At 48.7% G+C, this 20,877-nt stretch overlaps 2 protein-coding genes and 1 long non-coding RNA gene across 28 annotated transcripts in view; 1 reads left to right on the top strand and 2 right to left on the bottom strand.

The window, feature by feature from the left end:
* The window catches only part of SMKR1, a 3,129-nt gene extending 2,827 nt beyond the window's left edge, over positions 1-302 (bottom strand). Inside the window, exon 1 of one of the 2 annotated variants that reach the window (XR_003076421.2) lies at positions 241-302. This is a non-coding gene — a long non-coding RNA (small lysine-rich protein 1). Of the gene's footprint in view, positions 1-126; positions 192-240 lie in introns of those variants that run through there. The other variant, XR_006933393.1, reaches the window with a different exon arrangement.
* Positions 1-6,525, top strand: part of LOC107053537 (transcription initiation factor TFIID subunit 4-like) — a 20,901-nt gene extending 14,376 nt beyond the window's left edge. For all 24 annotated transcript variants that reach the window (XR_006933392.1, XR_006933384.1, XR_006933388.1 and 21 more), the window contains 4 exons: positions 2,334-2,536; positions 4,002-4,170; positions 4,292-4,424; positions 6,486-6,525. The gene's annotated coding sequence lies outside the window, so the exon portion shown is untranslated. The remainder of the gene's footprint in view (positions 1-2,333; positions 2,537-4,001; positions 4,171-4,291; positions 4,425-6,485) is intronic.
* Positions 5,367-20,877, bottom strand: STRIP2 (striatin interacting protein 2). 2 transcript variants are annotated; one of them, XM_015287607.4, is made up of 21 exons: positions 20,704-20,877; positions 19,521-19,590; positions 18,648-18,722; positions 18,438-18,572; positions 18,227-18,347; positions 17,606-17,674; positions 17,419-17,525; positions 17,208-17,335; positions 16,663-16,845; positions 15,921-16,144; positions 15,183-15,248; positions 14,719-14,782; positions 14,067-14,138; positions 13,777-13,851; positions 13,118-13,215; positions 12,792-12,918; positions 11,396-11,496; positions 10,789-10,855; positions 8,686-8,790; positions 8,244-8,448; positions 5,367-7,192 (listed from the first exon to the last, which is right to left on the bottom strand). In XM_015287607.4, exons 1-21 carry the CDS (start codon positions 20,836-20,838, stop codon positions 6,942-6,944), a joined length of 2,478 nt encoding a protein of 825 aa, XP_015143093.2. In that variant the 5' UTR covers positions 20,839-20,877; the 3' UTR covers positions 5,367-6,941. The 2 variants fall into 2 exon arrangements, with proteins under 2 accessions (XP_015143093.2, XP_004937470.2); XM_004937413.5 differs by lacking the exon at positions 20,704-20,877 and adding an exon at positions 19,835-20,005.

The raw sequence follows: 20,877 nt of genomic DNA, 5'->3' as shown, positions 1-20,877 counted from the left end.
CCCATCTCGACCTCCATCCATCCCCATCCCCACCTCCATCCATCCCCACCTCCATCCCCATCCCCATCCCTGTGAACCCCAAGCAGAGAACACATCCCAATCCCAGATCCCAATCCCGGTGCCAACCGCCCCTCACAGCCACCTCCCACCCTTCAGCCACGGGTTGCCATGGTGCCCGCCACGCCTCCCCCAACCTCACGCATGCGCGTTGGGAGGCGGAAGTCCCGGCAAGCCCAGTACCTCAGACTACGCATGCGCAGTGGAAGGCGGAAGTGCTACCAAGCCCGCCCTCACCCCGCGCACGCGTAATGAAAGGAAACACGGCCCCGCCACCTCAGCCCACGCATGCGCAGAGGGAGGCGGGAAGTTATTAACGGTCGCCTCAGGAGGAGGGCGGGAAAGCTGTTCCGCGGGGGCCCTGAGGGGAAGCAGAGTCAAAAAAAAAAAAAAAAAAAAAAAAGGGCTCTAGGAACGTTAAAAAAAATAAAAAAGGCGAAGAAAGTATCGCAGCAGTTACAGCTGTTAGAAGGAAGTTGCGTTTTGCAAAGGTTGTGGGGGAAATTGGCGTGTGGTGGAGGATGAAGTGAGGTTTTGTGTGGGTGGGGGCGGAAGGCCTCGGGGTGGGGGGGGGTGGTGCTGGGGGGGCAGAGCACCTCCTTTGTGTTTGTGTTGAGAGCCCCTCACTGGACCATAGGATTCCAGATGTGGCCTCCCCGTTCTCCCTCATCTTTCTGACCACATTCTTGAATGCACCCCAGTGTCCCATTGGCCTTCTTGGCCACCAGGGCACCCTGCTGCCTCACAGTCGCCTTGCTGGACACCAGGACTCCCAGGCCTTTCTCCTCAGTTTGGTTTTGGGAGGGGGTTTCTGTTCCACATCTCTCATCACCAGGCTTCTGCAAAGTGACAAGAGTCCAGAGCACAAGTAGAAACTACCAGTAGGAGATGAATCATCTCATTAAAAAAACTATAAAAGTAGAAAATAACACTTCTTGCTCATACTACTGCCAAACCTCAGCACTTCAATGAAGCTTCCTAAATCACGGTTCCATTTTTCTCAAATATTTGCTTCTTGGAATCTACTTTCTTGCCCATAACCCTTTATGATGTGCCTTATCGTATTTTTCAAGCTTATCTTCAATATAACAGGTAGGAGTTTGGAGGTTTGCTGATTTTAGCACATTTTCCTAAGGAAAGGGGGTTTCACTGCCACATGGGTTGCCTCTCATCCCTTCTGCCATAACTTCTGAACCCAAAGTTGGCGGATTCTGACCAGGTCTGACACAAAGATTCAAATGTATTAATTTACTGCAAGTTTCGTGAAAATGACACAGAGGCTGTAAAATAAGTTTCTGGTGTCCAGAAGGCCAACAGTTTTATACAATGGTGAGTGATGAAACCAATGTATAATTTTTTATATATATTTTTAACACTTATCATTTTTTTCTACCAGTTGTCCATCCTTTGATTTCTCCCTTAGTATGAGGCTTGTATATATTACAGTCTGCTGTAATAAATCAGCACTGGAAAGGGCTGTAGGTAAACCTGTAAATCTTGTTTACAAAAATCTCCAGCCATCTTTTCTGCTCTCCCCCTTTTTCCTTGAGATCGTTGGATTTATGACAAGCGTAAATCTCCATCCCGTGTGATTGTAATGATTAATCAGCATTCAGCTGTTGCTTTGGATGCTCTTAGGGGATGCAGTGGTTAGAAGGTGTGCAGATTTTTTGTAGTACTCATAGAATTGATGAGGAATACCAAAGTGCAGAAGGGGGACTGAAGAACTCCCTAGTGGAGGAGATGTTTGCAGAGAGAGGATTTCAGTCAGATGCTGGAAAATAGAAGGGGATACAGAGAATTAGCCAAGCCTGTGGACAAAACATGGATTAATAAAGAATGGTTGAAAGAACTCCCAAAAATGAAAGCAAAAGAAGCTGGGCTGAGCAACCTCCTTCTGCATTAGATTTCCATTACAAAGTGAGCCATGTAACAACATGTAGCGGATCAAGTGTGATGGTACCAATACTCCCAGGAGATCCCTGTTGTGTTCTTTCCCCATTGTGGTGGGTCACATGTTGTATTTTCCAGTATATATCTCTAAGATTCAGTTCTGTTTGTATATTTGTGTAAAAATAGATTCATTCAATCTGAAACTAAAGGGAAGTGGGATGTTTTTGGAACAAAAGAAATCCAGAAGACCTCTATGTAGTGGTTAATACCATCCTCAATATGGATATATATTCCACGGATTAACAAATTTCAATCCAGAAAGATTCATCTAGCAGAAATTCTATTGCATTAACATAAGTCTAACGACTCTCTCTTTGATGAAGAGGGAAAGCTGAGCCCGGCCAAGTGGAGAAGTGAGACCAGGGAATGCTGGAAATAACAACAGGGTCACCACTCGACACCACAGCAGCCCCAGAGCCCGCGTCAAGGAGGAAGGATGGTTTGAAAGGAAGTTTGGAAACAGAATGGAAACTGTCAGATTTATTTGCCCTGAAGAGAAAGGGATTGAGTTCAGGAAGGATGAGAGGTAACGTCCAAATGTCGTTGCTGTGAATATGGTACAGTCCCTCTCTCTCAATCCAGTGGAAACACTTCTCTTGTAATCTGGACACGTTACATGTTTTCAAGGATAAGACCTTGAAAGCATACATTTCCAATTCTTCAACTCCTCGTGGGTATTTTCTTTGCTCTAGAAGACACTAACTTTTTCATAACTCCTTTCTGTTGGCACAAGTAGGATCCAGAAGGTTTTGTTGCATCAGAGAAAGGGAATAGCTTTCTGATCAGTGGGAGTATCAGGCTTCACTGTGGCTGATGAGCACCTTATCTCCCTGTTCACACTCAGTGATGAACTTCTGGCGTTGGGTGGCAAAGGAAAATGAGGGATACTGTTACCCTGTATCCTAGACTGAGCTTGTCAGGGCAGTGCAGAAGGTGTATTGTAAGGTTAAGAAGTTCCTTGCTGTTTGAATAGGAGAAGGGCCCTCAGTATTGGATGGACAGGGCGTGGCTGTGTTGTGGGTATTGTGTTTTTGGTGGCTCAGCTCCCATTCTTTGTTGTGCTGCTCATTGCTCTCCCATTCCTGCCTCTACAAGGCTGCAGTAACTGGAACAGTTCGCTTTCTGAGGTGGAAACAGCCCTGCCAGACCTTCCACTACTGAGGCAAAGCTCAGAGGAATCAGGAGCAAAAAAGGACAGGAGAAATCAGGAAAGGATGTGGTGGTGTGGCTCAGAAACACGCTCTGCAGACTTCCTAAGTAGAACAGTTCTGAATGAGTCTTGGGGATAATGACAGAAATCATGAATGACAAACGATAAATAATACAAAAATTCATATTTTTACTATGTTAATAGAAAAAATGATGATGTTTAATTTTTATTAACAAACCCCAAGGCATGAAAGAAGCAATCATAATTATCTCCTTTTAGCAAAAACAACTGGCAAGATACCACATTTTTCTAACTACTCAGGGTACAAAGAAGTGGCACTAATGGCAAGTGTGTCAGCAATATTAGATTGAGCACTCAGAAATCAGCCCGTGAACTTAGCTGTTGGTTTTCATAAACATGCTTGAATCTGGCTAAGAAAAACAAGCTGCTGTTTGCACATGCAAGGCTTTAGATAAATGATTAAGGGCACTTTGTGCAAACTGGCAGGATAATAAGCCTGGCCTCATACAGTCATGCTGTAGTTACAGTTTGATAAATAAAGAGTGCTTCAGCTCTGGCAGCTGGCAGGCCAGCACGTCTCACTGTCGTTATAAGCTGCTCCATAAGCTGTGGAATTAATGACATCCTTCCCTTAGGGCAAGTGGGGACCTTGGCTGGGACCTTAATGGGGTCTCCCCCCCACCCAGCTGCCAACTTTCACAACTCTTCAAGGGAACTTAGGGAATATCTTTGAGGCCTTTTATCCTTTGCTCAAGTTTGCATGACACTGGCTAACCAGTTCATAAGCTGCTTATAATGTCTTTGTACATTCTGTCCCTAGGAAATGAGGCTAAAACTGGAAGGAGAAGAATCTTCAGGCAGTGAAGAAGACAACTTGCAAACAGCCAAACTTTCTGCAGCCACCTGCAGGCTGAAGAAAAAGCTCTGCATGCAGTTTGCAACAGAAACTGAGCACGCAGCCATTCCTGGAACCAACAGTTGTGTTCGGGGTAAGATAACAGATATGGTTCCCTCAGCTGCACAGAAGCTGTTAGAAACTTCACTCTGAAACTAATTTGTTCTGCATCAAAATTATTCTCCCGTAACTGCTGCCTCCTACCTCTCTTTTAGGGAGATGAAAACCCTCACTGTGAATGGGGGGAATTTCCAACTGCTGTCTGCTGGTGGTTGGTGAAGCACAATGTCAAGATGGAATATTTTCTAGCACTGCTGGAGAAGCAGCACCTTGGGCTCAGAAGTGCTGGTAAGAGAGTTTTCCAGAGGGGCCTCAGTGCTCAAACACCTCGAGGGAAAGTCTTTGCATTGTTTGACTGACCCACATCTGGTTGTAACTAAAATAAACTTATTAAAATAGAGGTCCCCCCTATTCCTGTTAAACTGGTGTGTCAGCCCCACAGCTGCTTTGCAGAGTGCAGTGAGAACAGTGTTTTTTATCAGCTCAACACTCACATTTTCCTTCTTTCTGAAAGAAACCCTTACAAAGCATGGCCTGCCTCAATAAAAGTGTGATAAAGCCATGATGGGATAAAAGAACTTAAGTTAAAAGCTCTGCCTTCCCCTATTTACTTTTTTTTACACATGGGATCAGTTTTCACATAGGAAGATAGCTACAGAGCTTAATTTCTTTGGTGGTGGAAATAGTATTGAAACATCACAGTTATTTCCACCTTTCTACCACACAGAGATTCAGTTAAGAATTTGTATTTCTGTTCTCAGTAAAGATAGAAAACACTGATAAGCTGTGGAACCCTCATATGAAGAACAGTTTAAATATAAGTTGTAGAAGAACGAACCTTATGTCAAACAGAATAACCAGGGCTTACACTAACACTGCAGGGAAGAGAGGAAAAAAAGTTTTGAGACAAATACAAAGGGCTTTTCTGAGTTTGTGAGTTCAGTAATCCCAGCTACAAGACACTGACCTGCAGGGAAATGAGGAAAGCTGCACATCTGGTAGGAAAATCAGAGGAGTCATCACAGAGAAAATCCTGAGCTGTCCGGCTAGTCCTGGGCTCTGCATTTGCAGCACGTGGCTGAAAACAGTGGTATTTATGCTGCATTTCTACCACATATATATGCAAGGGACCTGACTTTTTGGGTTAGTTTGAAGGGAATGTTCTAAAAAGAAATAAAACCAGCCAAAATTAGCATGTAAACTGAGGTGCACAAAGAAGAAAGAACGGACTTGAAAAGTCACTCTGGTTTATTGTGAACAGAAGCATTCTTAAAAAGGTGAGCGGGTTTACTGGTGGCAGCTCTTTCAAAAGTGCCTTTTGCAAACCACATTAAGGAAACATTCTCAGTTCAATTCCACAGCAATAAGCACAAATCCTGCCATGACGAATACCTGTGGTCTTATCACTTGCATGCTCACTATGTCGGTAGCAGTACAGCGTGGGAGAAGTCCAGTTTGGCTGCACTATATTGACACATTTTTCTTTGACAAAAGAACTGATTTCATAAGGAAAGAAAGAATAGACCAGGATTCCCTGTGCGTGGCTGACAACATTCTGTAGAAAAAGATATAATCTTTCATCTTTTATAATCTTTCATACTCTGTCGCCATACTCACAGCTTGTTGTGTGAGTCTGAACGTTCTGGACTGCACCATCTGCTGTTTCTGTCATATGATGGCAGGAAAGTGGTACCCAAAGCACTCTTCCTTCCCACTTTAAGAGTCAGTACAAACATCCTGCCAGAGAACCCAAAACTTGTGCAAAAATCAGGTTATTTTCCAGAAGACATGGCATTTACTGTCTCCTGTAGGGCTGCAGAGGGTAAAGAGCAATGAAGAAAGCTCTCTGGAAACCTAATGTTGCAGTAATTATCCTTCAAAAACAATCAGCCTGCTGCATTTTATTTTCCTGTATGGACTGTGTAATGGAGCATCTTGCTCGATGAGAAAAAAAAGCCTTTGTGTGGTGTGTTTAGACATCCTGTAGTTTGGGTCAGTAACTTCTGGGCCAATAATTCTGGACTTACTGCAGGTGGAGAGAAACATTGCAGTGAACCTCCCCTGCAGCTCTATGTCCTGCACAGCTTGTTGTTCATTTTACTCTCATAGCAGTGAGCAGAGGGGTGAAGCAAAGTGTAGCAGTGGTAAAGGTAATGCATTACTATCCCTAGTGACCAATGCAAAAATTGTGGAAGAATTCTGTAAATCTGCTGTACAATCCCAGCAGTGATGCTGCCCTGGGGACAAGTGGTAATGTCATCCCCTTTGTCCAAATCATCCAACTCTACTTGTTGGATATCTACTGTCATAGATAGTGTCACCTATTTTGTGTTTTTTACTTCATCATAGCAGAGTGGTGTTTGAAGCACGTCATCGTGACTGAACAAATGAAAACACATCAGCTCAGCTTGAGGCATCTGGGTGAGATGAAGACCTATCAAGGCTGAGATACTCTTACAACAGACTTAACAAGCTAAGGGACAACACGGACTCAGATCTCTCATACACAGTTGTAAATATGCAGTGAAAGCCAGGTGAGGCCACTCCTGATGTTGGCACCAACGAGATGCTGGAACCTGGTCCTCAGCCTCCATGCAGGTCTGTCGGTACCTCACGGCCTCCAAGAGGTCACAACAAAGGGAAGACGTCCAAGAAAATGAGAGTTGGGGTGTCTGGATGGTTACAGACAGGCCTGGACTCTTTAAAAAGGTGATTTTCTTCCAGCTTTACTTATAATTATCTTCCTTTCCTTGCTGTGTAGCACCTGGAGTCCCTGCTGGGATGGGATGGGTGATGTGGTGGCTCTCACTGGTAGCGCAGCAGCTCTTCCCAGCGGATGGGCTGGGAAAACACCTCCCGCTCCAACCACAGCTCGTAGGAGTAGTGGAAGTCCTCAGGGAGCTCCAGCCGCTGGCCCAGCACACTCTGCAGGCAGTTGTCCACCGGTGCAAACTCTGAATCCTGAGGTTTGTCGTATCTCCGGCTGTTGAAGGCTTCGATGCTGGCTCTCAGCGTGCATTCTTCAGCCTGGAAGTCCCACGGCCTCGCGTCAATATCTAGGTTTAAGATCGAGCAAGACCATAGCATTGTGGAAAAAATTAAGGTTTGAACAAAAGAAAGGATGAAGGTTTTACAGCATCACGTGCCTGCATTGATTCGCCGGTCTGTTATTCCTAATTCTATGATAATTATTCATAACGAGTTCCCATTATGCATGCATTTTAATTTGAAGTAATTAACTGAAATGCATTAAAATCACTTGTAAATTAAGCAGAGTCAGAAAGCTTCCTATAGAAACGTAATTATTTCTGTTCTCTGCTTTGAGGACTCCATACAATTACAAAGCTGCTTTTTTTGGAAAGGCATCATCACTTCTGCTCAAAATCTCCACAGACATCTAAAGCAGAGATCAAGATTTAAAGCATACTGTAACCTATTGAAAAAAAATAATAATAATTTTGGGCAAATTTAACCATGTTGGAAAGCTAACAATTGACTGTAATAACCACAATATTTTAAATACGTTAATATTGTGTAAACACAAAAAAGTAGTGTTTTGATACTTGGCCTCTAGGAGCTCTAGCTCTACATGAACTAATCATTTGCTCCATAAAGATGAAAAAAATTCATGCCAAGGTCTGCTCAAAGGAGGGGAAAGCCTTCTAAAAATACCGATTTAGAGCACAGAAGAGCTGTTTAAACAGACCAGCATGTCCAGCCTATGCTTCAGCTTATGGATTCACAACCCTGGGCTGTAACCAACATTGTCTCTCTGCTGTGAAATGTAGGGCCACTGCTTGGATTCCTGCTCTGTGGCCATCCCAGGTACGCACGTTTAGTGCAGAGCAGTGTGGTGCCTCAGTGGTAAAAGCAATCAATTTGGGAAAGTGGAAATGGAGGGCTGGCTTTGGTGGAAACTCAACTTGGAGACCTGAGCTGACCGCATCCCATCCTGATCCGATTATTCCTCATGCAATTAGTTCCCTCCTGATGGTGCTTTAATGCTTCAGAAAAAGAAAACCCAAGTGCTGGCTTAAGTTTATAGAGTCCCAACAGGTCCTAGGGCAAAACTTGCCCATGGACAGGACGCCTCTTGGCATGACTCACCGTTGCCATACGCCCAGTCGTCGTTCATGCGATGCCGCACCTTCTGGTAGATGGCCGACATGGTCTTCATGTTGCTCTTTCTCCACTGGCGCCCCAGGTATTTGGTCTGGATTTTCAGAAGTTTGAGGACGTACAGCTGCATCATGGCCTGCTTCACCTTCAGAGCTCGCTTCAGTATTGGGGCCGACTTGAAGACTACCAGCATCTGCCAAAAAAGGCATTGGAAATCAGTGCAATGAGCTCAACAAAACAATGGAAACGCTGCCTGCACAGCTCTGGGCAGCACCACTTTGTAAAAGCACGTGGAAGACAAAGAAGTGGCGTCCTTCAAATGTCAACGTTGGGTCCGCTATTGTCCACATTGGGTTAACTCATTCATCAGTGGCTTGGATGAAGGGACAGATTGCCTCCTTGGCAACTTTACTGTGGTGATCCTCCTTACCATTGTCCTTGAGTGCTTCCACTTGGTCAGCTTGTTGAGGATCCTCAGCAGGTTAATACAGGAGAATAGGTTTCTCCAGCAGAACTGGTTGTTGTCTCCAGCTTCCTGCAAGCAAAGAGGAGAAAGCAGAGGCCTGATGGTTCACCATCAGGCTGCCAGTGGCACACAGAGACAGAGAAACCCTTCTGAAATCCTTGGATCAAGTCAGTGCTTTAATTTGTGCTTCGGTTTAGAGTGCTATCCAGGAGAAATCACATTGCTTTTTCATGGGAAATGTGTCTTTTAGGAGATTTGTATTGATTGTTTGCCAAGCTAATTACAGCCTAGTCATCACTGCTTAGCAAATATTTTGTTGCTAATTATATAAATCAATTCGTAAGTTGCTACATGCTTAGAGGACATCGCGGATAAATAAGAAGTGACAAAATAATGAGGGATGGAAACCAGCAACATTTCTGTTGGGAGAACAAGATTTTTCTCTAGCAAAGATCCTCTCCAGCTTAAGTGCAGCCCATGCATTATTTTAAATACAAGCTGCATGTCAGCACCCCCAGCACCAGCGTGTGGAAATAGACCCCATGGCACATCTGAGCACTAATTCCATCAGCACGGCCACTTGGTTTATGCTTGCAGAGCGCTGAGCACAGCACAAGTATCCCACAAATAAGCTATTTGGATAAGAGCAGAAACAAGTGCTACTTATTTTATAAGCCACTTACAGCAAGCTACAGCCTTAATGACCGCTGGAAAAATCACAGCCTGTTGAGCATTCCACCTTCTGGGCATCCTCAGGTGGAGAGTGTGATTAGACACTGATGGAAGTGTCAGAAAACAAGATATACCCATGAAAACGCTGCCAGCATGATGTCTTTGTTCTTAAAAGCGAGCACTAAGCATATCGTCCCAGTAAGCAATGGTGGCTTGCATATCATTCTTTAGAGGCCAAAAAAGAAGAAATGTGCTGATTGGAAGCACTTAAATTCTAGGATTTGGTGAAAGCCACTCTCAGCAAATGCCCTTTTCTGCCAGCTGAGGCCATGGCTGTGCGGGAGGCTTCTCCCAGCACAACCACCTCTGGATAACGCAGCTGAGTTATTTGTCCATTCCTGTGTAGGAACAGCAGTTCCCACAGTCCCTACTCTGGAAACAGCACTGCTGAGCGTGTCCTAGTTTTCCACAGAAGCAAACCAAGCACATCCTCCTGCGTGCAGCCCCCTGAAAGCATTATCGTCTGTTACATCTGCTAGGAGATGTGTTATGGCTGTGATCTTAAATCAGTGCATCAGAGTTAAAACAAACAAAAAACAGCATAAAATATTGGCTGAAGAAAAGAAACACAACTACATGCACAAACGTCACTGAAGAACCAGTGTGTGTTTGATTTCTATAAATAGGCACTGGGTTTTTATAGAAATAGACTTAGCATCATTCCTGGACCTGGAGGCAATCAATAAAACAAAGAAGTGAAGAAGGAAAAATGGAGAAGAAGAAATAAAAGAAGAAAAGAAGGAGAAGGAAAAATAAAAAGAAGAAGGAAAAATAAAAAGAAGGGTAAAAAAGAGAAGGAAAAAGGGAAGAGGAGACAAAAAATGAAAAAAGAGAAAGGAAAAGGGAGAAAGGAAGAAAGAAAGGGGGAAAGGGGAAAAATGAAGAAAAGGAAAAAAGGAAAAAATGAAAAGGAAAAATGAAAAGGGGGAAAAGAAAAGGGAAAAAAAGAAAAGGATGAAAAAAGAGAAAAAAGGAAACAAAGGAAGGGAAAAAAGGAGAAGAGGGAAAGGAAAAAGGGAAATGAGGATAAAAGGAAAAAAGACCGTGCCACCAGAGCTCACAACGATGTGTCACTAGATGTCCCCATCGGGCCTACTTTGGCTCATCAAAACCCCAGAAAGCCTTTCCCTTTATTTCTGTGATTGCAACGTGTTCACAGCCAAGGAAGATGACATGGGGTCGAGATTTTAGCAGCAGCAGCGAGAGAAATTTTCAAGTCATTATACAAGGAAAAGTCTACTTTTGGGCTGGCTGGATGCAAAGAACTCAAAAGAAAAATCCTTCCTCACCCACCTGCACAGAGCAATACTGTTACAAGTGCTCTGCTTTGCTTACCAGGCTTTCTGCAGTGAGCTCAGGCAAGTCATGGACTGTACAGTGTGGGTAATCCAGGACAGAGATGCTGTGGAAGATGGGAAAGAAGAGACTCATTAAGGACAATTGGTGTGTGAGCCTAACGAGCGGAGCCCTCCCTGCACCCAGGCATGCATTAGTGGGGGTTCGGAGGAGATGGATCCGTTAGGACATGGCAGATCAGTTATTTGTGTGCATATTAAACAAACAAACAAACAAAAACTCATACAAAAAGCAAATTTTAGGTTAAAATGGGAATATCTGACAGCAAGAATATTACCAGCAAGGTAATGCATGGCAAGGGCATCAAGTCTTGCCCAAAAAGGTTTCCAAGCCTTCTGGGTCTACTGCCTTTGTAAAAGCAGCCAACCAAAAAACCCTCAAATGTACGCATATATAATATATAATACATGTGTATGTCTGTATAATAATAAAATGTACTCTACACATACATTTTATTTATATATAGATGGGGTTTTTTGGAAAGCATCTGGCAAGGAGTGGGTTCAGTGCCACGCATTGCCCTCGTATGAGCATCGTGCTGTATTTCCCACTGCAGCATCACTGGCCATCACATGCATGGCTGTACCTGTTTTTGGCAGTGATATAGGACATGATGTTTTGGTTGAAGAACTTCAGGATCAGCGGGATGCAGTTGGCAAACACCAAATGCTGGGACACATACTCAAACTGGGGGAGAGAAGCGAAATGGGTCAGCATCAACAGGACAACTGGAAGCGTGTGCTGGGAATTTCCATTTCCAGTTTGGATGGTTTGCTCTCAACCTGGCAGACCATCCTCCTTGTGCACAAGTCTGCTGTGTAAGGCTTGCACCACATACAATGGCTTCCAGCAGCTGGGAAAGTGCATTGCCATGCAGAATTTCATGGCAAGACTCTAGAAGAGGTGCACCCAGTGACTGCAGGTCGCCTTTCAAGGTAAAAACTGTGGGAAAACATTATATATGTAAGGAAAAGGAGGAGATTAACTACTACAAAGGACATAGGGTAACTTCCCTTCTGGCTTCTACAGATCACAGAATTGCAGGGGCTGGAAGGGACCTCTAGAGATCATCTACTCCAACCTGCCTGCCAAAGCATGCTCCCTAGACCAGGCTGCACAGATCAGCATCACCAAGAGCAGCCAGCAGCCTGAGAAGCTTGGACAGCTCACCCAAAATCAGAACTAAGGGGAAAAAAATAAAGAAACCCAACAACACACCTTCTCCAGACCTAACAGTGGTCTGCGGGAGTGCTGCTGCCCAGGGGAAGAAATGCAAGGAGCTGCTTTGGTGTGAGAAAAGGGACTGAATGCAAACTAGGACATGGGGGAACACGGAGCAAAGGTAGGATTGGAAAAAAAATATTATTTTTTATTATTCTATCCAATCCAATACATGGATTTCTGTTAATCCTCTTATATATGTCATAGCATACATGGGTTTGTATCACACTGAAACCTCTTTAAAAAATAAAAGGAAAAAAAAAAAGAAAAAAAAGAAAAATCACATGCTAATTGTTTAACACAAATCAAACTGCATCTAGAACCCTGAGCAGGTTCTACTGAAACCAGAGCCCTGAGAGCTCGACCATGCTGAGGACCTCACAAGTCCTGCCCAGCCCCACTGCTCATCGTGGAGGTTGGGCAGAGCAGGAGGGATCCTGCCTAATGCCTCCCCACCCCTGCTGCCAGGAGAGGCTCTTTCTCCTGATATCTCCGGAATTCTAGTCTGATTAGCCACAGCATGTGTTCTTCCACAAGTCTTAGAGCTCTTTCCACATGAGTGGAAACCACCCTGTCAACACACAGCCAAAGATATATTGCAGGCAGGTTATTCCTGCGTGAGTAACACTCTTAAAACCATGTCCCAGGGCTAGGGTTCATCTCTACAATCCGCAGCTCCTCTTGGAAACATTTCCTGGAGAGCTCCTGTAAGGATGCACCAGCCCCATGAGCACCAACCACGACCCCTTCTCGGCGCTCACCTGGTAGATATGGTTCAGCTTGAAGTGCTTGAGGAGCAGCAGCAGCAGTGCCGAGATGCTCTTCACAATAATCTCCTTGTGCCTGTTCACATCAATCCCTAACTTCATGCTCTGCAGGACGGTGATGCTGGCGTGGTGGGGGAAGATCAAGGCTAACCATCAACCTGATGGGACCATCACTGACCCACATCCCTTGGACCATTGGGCCATCCCCACATCTGCAACTCCATGCCCACCTTTGGGTCCCCCTGAATCTATTTGTGACCCCCAATTTTCCCACTTGGTCTAAGGCTGGAACAGCTGGAGGTGTCTCCTTGAGGACTTACGGCATCTCCTCAGGCAAGACGTCTGCCAGGATGTTGATGGAGTCAGTCTTGGCCTTGGAGGTGGGCGCTGCGGCCAGCAGAATCTTCAGCAGAGCAATCTGCAGAGGAGGCAGGTGTGGAGGCAAAGGGGGAGTCCCTTCCTTTTCCTTGAGACTGGATAACTTCAAGACAGCTCTAGAAGGTTCCACCAGCCCAAGGTTCACTCATGGTGATGGGCCGGCTATGTCAATGCTCAGCTCTCCTTTTGTACCCAACTGCAGGTAGCAGGGCAGCTCAGCTTTTGTATTAAGTTGATGCATTGAGCTCTAGTGGTATGGATAAAACAGTGCTGCAGCTTAATGCATTTAAATGTTTGTCTCTCCCTACAGACAGACTGTTGGTGGCCCAAAAAGCATCCTAACAGAGCTGAATTTTGAATTTTTTGAATTGTACTGTGTGGGAATCTCTTGAGGCCATGGGAAAGCCGGAAGGGATGTCCCACTGTTCTATCTCCAAACGCTGGACCATCCCCCTGGGTATCAGTCCCCCTTGATCCTCTGAAACCCTCCTCTTGGAGAGGACTTTCCACCCAGCTCTGCTCTGGATTCCCACCAAAATCCCAGTGTTCAGATCCCTAACACCCACAGACTCTATTTTATTTCTAAGAAACACAGGCTTACCATATACTGGGGGAGGTTGTATAGTATTGCTCGATACAAGACCTCACAAGGGGTTTCTTGGACTTCCTCTTCCCCCTAGCGCAGGGAAACATTAGAAAAAAAGGGGGGGGAAAGGTATTTCCAGTCTGCACACTTGAGATATATCAATTACCTCCCCCAAAATCAACCTGGGGACTTAATGATTGGGTCAGAATGTGGTGTTTGAGAGCATTTGGAGGTGTGTCCAAAACGTACAGGTTTCTGTGACATCTCTTCCCTGTGTCCACGTAGTGATGGGGAGCGTATCTTACCAGAGACATGGGGCACTTTTCCAGCTCCTCCTCATTCTTGATCTGGACATCTGAGATGGAAATATACTTGTGCTGGCAAAATACACAGAGGCAGAGTGTGGGAATACAAGAAAAACTATTCAGAGCAGCAGCTGAGAAGCAAGATAAACAGCATGAGAACCAAGGACAGCTCTAGACGAGAAAAAGCAAAAGGAACAGCTCGTGGCTCTGGTTGGATAAGCATCCTCATGCACAGTTAAGGAATGTTTGTAGAATACTCTGTTGACATGTAAAGGTGGATGGGAAAGCTAAAAAAGGAAACTTGTGAATGTATATAAGTGATGTGAGAACTTGTAATAAACGATTTGGATCGTTCACATCTGAGTCCGTGCATCAGACGTTGCAGCAGAGCAATGATACAACTACGGGATGCAACACTGAGCAACGACAGCATTTGCTGAGCCAGCTGAGGGCTGAATCTGCATCAGCCCTTTACTGTGGGCTGAGAGCATGCACGTGAGCAACTCCAAACCTTTTGTGGGTGACGTATCACCAAGCCGATGCATATGAAACTTGATGCTCTGCAGTCTCTCTATGGCCATGGTGATCTTGGCCAAAGATTCCCTCATTTCTGTGAGATCCCCATTGGTCCGATCCCATTTTAGAGTCTCACCTGCTTCAGCGTCTTCACGCTCTCATGAATGGGCCGTGGCAGCCCTATCAGGGTCTCGGTGTCCCTGGAGGGGAAGGCAGAAGTTAAATGCAAGGCTAGGACAAGATAACACAAGACCTTAATGGCCTTAAATTGCACCAGGGGTCGTTCAGGTTATTAGGAACAATTTCTTCTCCAAAAGGAACCATGGAGATGTGGCACTTGAGGACACAGTGGGCGTGCTGGTGATGGGTTGATGGTTGGACTTGATGATCTTAGTGGTCTTTTCCAACCTTAATAATTCTATGACTGCGAGGCTGGAGAGAGGAGATCTGGAGTGCTTCTATCACATATGAGCATCATACACTGTGCACAGAGCTGGTGAGCTGAAACAACCCAGTCTCTGTGGGTGCCTGGTAGCAGATAAGTGGCAGTGAGGGGAGCTGGGGGACGGGCTCTGGTGGCCCCTCACACATGACACTCACTGTCCCAGAGTGAAGCCGATGAATTTGTTCCTGCTCGCCTCCAGGAAATGCTCAATGTCCTTCTGCCTGATGGAGCAGCAGAGAAATGAAATCAAGGAGGAAAAGAGACACGTATCTGGACTGCTAAGAAAGGGCACTGGTATGGGACAAGAAACTTTTAGCTTTCTAGGATCAATCTGTAGAGGTGTTCATAGCTGCTGACTACAGTCACCCTTGCTCACATTGGTTAGGAACAACGTGAACCAAAACCAGAGCTGAGTGTGTTGACATGGAGCGTAATGGCACCATGTGTGTGCCTGTGTTTCACAGATAGTGGATGAGATCAGCAGCAAAAAGCTCACATGGATTTGAGGGACAGGACTGAGGATTTCACCCTCTTTTCCAACCCCCCCCTCCATATCACACATAGCAGAATTGGTCTTGGAAGGGATAGCACCAATCCTTTGTACTCCGACATGTTTCTTCAGTTTCTCACCCTACAGCAAGGCCCTCAAGATTTCATTTGGCCACACACAAGTCCCACTCAGTGCATAAGGGGCTTGCCCATTAACCACACAATTAACCTAGGGCACTGCCCTACCTAGACCCATTGCAGCTGGCTGGGAAAGCTCCCAGCCCATGCTCCCTATCCCTTCCCATTGTACCCGGGATTCCCCAAATGGCATTTCCATGCATCGGCCAGCTTTGGCCACACTTGGCTAGGGCTGGGGATGATGGCAATGACATCCTACAATCTACCTGACTTTGGGGGCCCAGGGCAGCCCTTTGGGGAACAACACCCGTTCAATAGGCGGGCGCTGGGCTGGTATGGTAGGGAGGAGCGCATCCCTCTCCATCAGGTCCAGCTCCCCCTCAATCCCACCATCCACTTCATCACCCTCCTCTTCGTCAACTCCTGCTTCATCGTTCTTGAAGGGGTCTCTCTCGTTGTAGATATCCAGGCTGTCTTGCTTCATCAGGGGCTGCAGCGGAAGGGGATGGAGAAATCAATGTCACACCATGGATTCCAGTTTTCTCCCAGCCAACAGCTCCTGACATCTCCATCCTAAAAGGGCCAAGCTCCCAGACGTGCCCTGGGTGAGGATTTCCCTTCTGGCTGACACCAGAGCCTGGACAAGGAACAACCCCTCTCTGTACAGCAAACTAGGAAGTGTCACCCCCTCTTCCATTTTAATTATTGGAGCTACCATCCAACATCCCCCCCCCAGCAAAAGAGGCATTTTCATCCTCTGACCACACCACCACAACACCAGGAACTGAGCTAAAAAAAGACAAGTTTGCTGCGAGCAATTTGGTCTCAGAGCTTATCAGCCCTTTGCCATAGGGTCAAGGCTGTCCGCTCACTTCCTGCATCTTGAGTGCTTCACAGGGCTTTTGTGAGCTGAAAAATTCTTAAAAAGGGGGAAGGGAAATGGAAGCTCAAGTGGATGATGGATCTCGTTGGAGAAGGGTTGGCCGTGCCCAAGGAGGAGGCCCTTACCCTCCGGCTGCGGTGCCCACGCTTCTGCTGCTGCTCGGCCAGCTCAATGGAGCAGGTGGGCGGTGAGGCGGCACGCATGCTGCGCATCACCTGGATGCTGTCCTCGGGCAGGGGTGGCAGCCCCAGCTCCTCCCTCCTCCTCACCTTCATTGTCTGCAGGGCTTCAAATCCTCCCAGCGTGAACTAGGGACCAAGGAGAGAGGTGGCAGAGTGGGGAGGGGATGGACCCCAGGGCTGCGTAGCAATTCGGGGCTTCCAAGTGGAGGTCATCAAAGTGGGGTGTTGAGAAGGAAGAAAGCATAGCACTTTCTCCATCCTTCTTGTGCACCCTGCATCTCAGAAATCCCAAAAGAAATTGTGCACCTTGGGTCACCCCCTTGTGCTATCCTAAATCACAGAATGGTTGGAGTTGGAAAGGACTCTGCAGTGACAGGGACATTTACTGCTCGATGACGTTGCCCCACCATGCTTGGATTAAGTACTGGGTTGCATCCAGCACCGTTCCCTGCCTTCCCAGTGCCTTAAAAAGGAAATTGGGCACCCACCAGGAGCACCTTCCAGAGCAGGAGCAGGACCTTCTTCATAGGAAAGTGAGGAGCGTGGCCGCTGCAGAACTTGGTCACCATCGTGAAGAGCAAGAGAGCGAAGGGCTCATCGGAGCGCACGGGGAAACCTGGCAGGGAGGGAGCAGGAGTGAGCTCAGGGCTGTCCCAGGGGTGTCCCCACTGAAGGATACCGTGACCCCCCATGGCTCACTCAGCTCTGTCCTGAAGGTCTCCCGGCAAGATTTCCACTCCGGGGGATCCGTTTCCAGCTCCACACGGATGTTCTCCACCAGCAGGTACATGACGCTGAGCAGCACCCTTATGGGACAGCACGGCAGGAAGGTGACATGTGGTCCCCAACCATCATCCCCAGTGGATCCCAGTGCCACCACGGGTACCTGAGCTCAGTGCTGTCGGCCAGTGAGATGGCTGGCTTCCGCAGTGCACTGCTGCACGCCTGGCTGTTGCTGTGGGGAAGAGGATGAGCTCAGTGGGGCGGCTCCTCATCCTGAGCCCAATCCCAAAATACGGCCATGGTGGTGGCCTCGGGGAGGAGAATGAGGAGAAGGAATGAGACAAGGAGAGTGAGGAGGACAGGGAGGAGAGGAAGATGAAGAAGATGAGGAGAATAAGATGAGAGGGAGAAGGAGAATGAGGACAGTAAGATGAAGAAGAGGAGAGTGGAGAAGATGAGAATAAGATGAAGAGTGTGAGAAGAATGAAGAAGAGGGCAAGGAAGATGAGGAGGAGAATAAGATAAAAGAGGGTGAGGAAAACGAGGAGAAAGAATATTATGAAGAGGGTGAGGAGGATGAAGAGAAATAAGATGAAGAGAGTGAGGAAGATGAGGAGAATAAGATGAAGAAGGTGAAGGATGGGGAGAAAGAATAAGGTGAAGAATTAGGCCAGGAGGATGAGGAAGAGGAGGATGGAAGAAAGACTAAGATGAAGAGGAGGGTGCGGAGGAGAATAAGAAGAAGAGGAGGGTGAGGAAGGTGGGAGCTGTGGTGTCCTCTCACTCGATCTCCATGCTGAGCAGCTCCAGGAAGGCACTGAAGGTGCCCAGCTGGTACAGCAGGAAGCTGTTGTGCCGTGACCAGTGCAGGACATCGCCTTCGCTCTCACAGTCTCCAAACACTCCTGGGGAGGCCCAGGGAGGAATGTGGTCAGCGAGTGCTGCCCTGGGACCCCCCGGGACCCCTCTGGGACAGAGCTGGGCCGAGTGCTCACCCTGTGCCAGGTAGAGGATGGCCCGCGCCGCCCGCAGCCGCCGCTCCCTGCTGACCACCTCCAGCCCCTCCAGCAGCCGCAGGATGTGGGCCTTCTGCTGCGCCGTGTCCAGCTGCGGCCACTGCCGGCCCCGCGCTGCAGAGGCGACAGAGCGATGTGTGGGCCACGGGGCAGCCCTGTGCCATGGGGTGCTGAACACAGAGCCCATACCTTGGGGGCAAAACTCCTCCTCAAAGCATCGCCGGTTGGTGCTGAGCTCGGGCTCCTCAGTGTAGCTGTACAGCTCTGCTGGAACGGGGTCAACAGTTACCGGAAGGGTTTTCACCCCTCTCAACACCACCAGGTTCCTCAGATATCCCCACGTGCCCAAGATGTGGAGCAGAACCCCAGTGTTGTCCTGGAGCTCTCTGGGAGCTCCGTTGGGCACTGGGTTCCCACTCAATCCATCCATTCAGTCTCATTTCCCGTTGTCATGAGGCAATGGGAACACTGCAGATATCCCAACATGGCCCCAGATGGGACCCAGAGCCTTACAGCAGCTCTGCTGGTGGGTGCTCATGGGACAGTGGGGACAGTGCTGATATCTCAGTGTCCCTGAGCTCTTTTAGAACTCCATTGGGCACTGAGTTCTAACTCAACGCTCCCAAACCCATCGTGTTCAGTCCCATTTCTCATTGCCAAGAGGCAATGGGGACAGCATGGATATCCCAGTGTGACATAAAAAACGGGACCCAGAGCCACGCAGCAGCCCCGCAGCCACACGTAGAGGAACCTCCACCCCCCCACCCCACCCCCTGCCACCGCCCCATCACACCTGCAGCTCCGTAAGAGTCTTTTGGAGGGTAATTTTGCCCCCGTTTGGTCACCTTGCAAAAGGAGAAACCTTAGGAGCGCCATGCAGCCAGGCAGATTGTGCGCCGGTTTCATGCAAACAGCTCCGGGATTTGGGGTTTTATGCCATTTCCTACGTCATTTTCCCTACACATTCCCTACGCTGCTACGTCATTAACCCCTGCGTTAATTCAACCCTCCTCCCTCTCACTGCCACGCTGCTGCCGCCCCACCGATCACGCCGAGCCCCACCTGCGAGCTCTGCACCGCGGCTGTCGGTGTCCCCATATTCGAACTCCACGGTGGGGAAATCCACGGAGCCCTGCGGGGAGCGGAGCGCTGCGCGTTTGGAAGCGGTGCGTAAAAATAGCAGCGAGCCCTGCCCGCAAGCAGCCCCGTGCGCGCTTCAGTCCATGGCTCGCGCCCTGCCAACAGCCCCACACGTGCGCTCCGTTCCTCCCCGGCCTAAAACCTCCCCCGGTTGGAACCCACGGCTTTCATCCCGCAGACAGCCCGCAGACATGCACGCAGCCCGGCTCATCCCGACGTAAACCCGCGGCTTTTACCCTGCAGACAGCCCCGTGCGCGGACCGCAGTTCTTCCCGTCTGAAATCCATGGCTTCCATCCAGCACGCAGCCCCCACGCACGCGTCCACCCCGCGCACAGCCCCGCGTGTGCTCCCCACTTCTTCCCGGCTTAAATTCCAGGGCCGTCCCTTCGCCCTACGTCCCTCCCCAGGGCTGCGGACCCCCCCCTCTTCCCCCCCCCACCCCCCCCATTTCCCGCAGCGGGAGCGGAACTGGAGCGTGAAACCCCGGGGAGGGAACGCGTGAATGGGTCGCGGATGGCACTTCCATCGCTCCCCTCTGGCCGTGGGGCGGAGCGAGGTACATCGGCCCCATTCCTATGGGTACCCCCAAGGTGTGCAGCACGGGGCTGAGCGCTCTGCACCAAAACTCCGCTTTTTCGCCCCGTTTTTTGCAGCCCAGGGCTGCGGATTCCCCTTCGGGATCTTAAATCCCGGGAGGAATTCAGGACTAATCGGATCAGGGGGGCCACGAAGGGGGGTGAGGGGGGGGGGGGGATGAAGCCCCAGCGCACCCAACACAGAAGCCCACCGTGAGTCATCGCAGCGATGGGGTCAGGACCCCCCCCGGTGCCGTTGTGCCATTGGACCCCGGGTGTTGGGGTGCGGGGAGCACCCACGGGCGCTGGGGGGCATTGGGATGCGGGGTGGGGGGAGGGCACAACTGGGATAACCAATGCTGTGACCCCGGGGACTGCTCAGGGAAAACCCCCCCCCCCGGACCAGGACCCCCTCGGACTGCCAACCCCGTGCCTGTGGGATGGGAGCACAGACCCACAGAACAGCCGACCCCCCCCCACCCGCAGCTCCTCAACATTCCCGGCCCCATTCTGTGTCCCCGTCCCCACCTCGGACTCCTTCCGTTGTCCTCTGAAGAGCTCCCGGCCCTTGGGGGGGGGCTGCGCTGGGGGCTGCCCCATTCGGGCCCTCCCCGCGTTGGGGTTCGGGTTCGGGTTCGGTGTCCCCCCCGCCGCCTCCTCCATCCGTTGCGCCCTCCGCGCCCCTCCGCGCACGTGGGGGTC

Source organism: Gallus gallus, chromosome 1, assembly GCF_016699485.2.
Source record: "Gallus gallus isolate bGalGal1 chromosome 1, bGalGal1.mat.broiler.GRCg7b, whole genome shotgun sequence".
NCBI lineage: Eukaryota > Metazoa > Chordata > Aves > Galliformes > Phasianidae > Gallus > Gallus gallus.
Note: the sequence above shows the minus strand (reverse complement) of the source record. Positions and strands in the feature narration are given on the sequence as shown.

Coding starts and splice junctions, on each gene's coding strand:
- STRIP2 (XM_015287607.4), bottom strand. CDS start 20,838: ATGGAGGAGGCGGCGGGGGGGACACCGAACCCGAACCCGAACCCCAAC. Junction 17,526..17,605: donor GCCGACAGCACTGAGCTCAG/GTACCCGTGGTG, acceptor CTGTCCCATAAG/GGTGCTGCTCAGCGTCATGT. Junction 7,193..8,243: donor CGACTGGGCGTATGGCAACG/GTGAGTCATGCC, acceptor TCTTAAACCTAG/ATATTGACGCGAGGCCGTGG.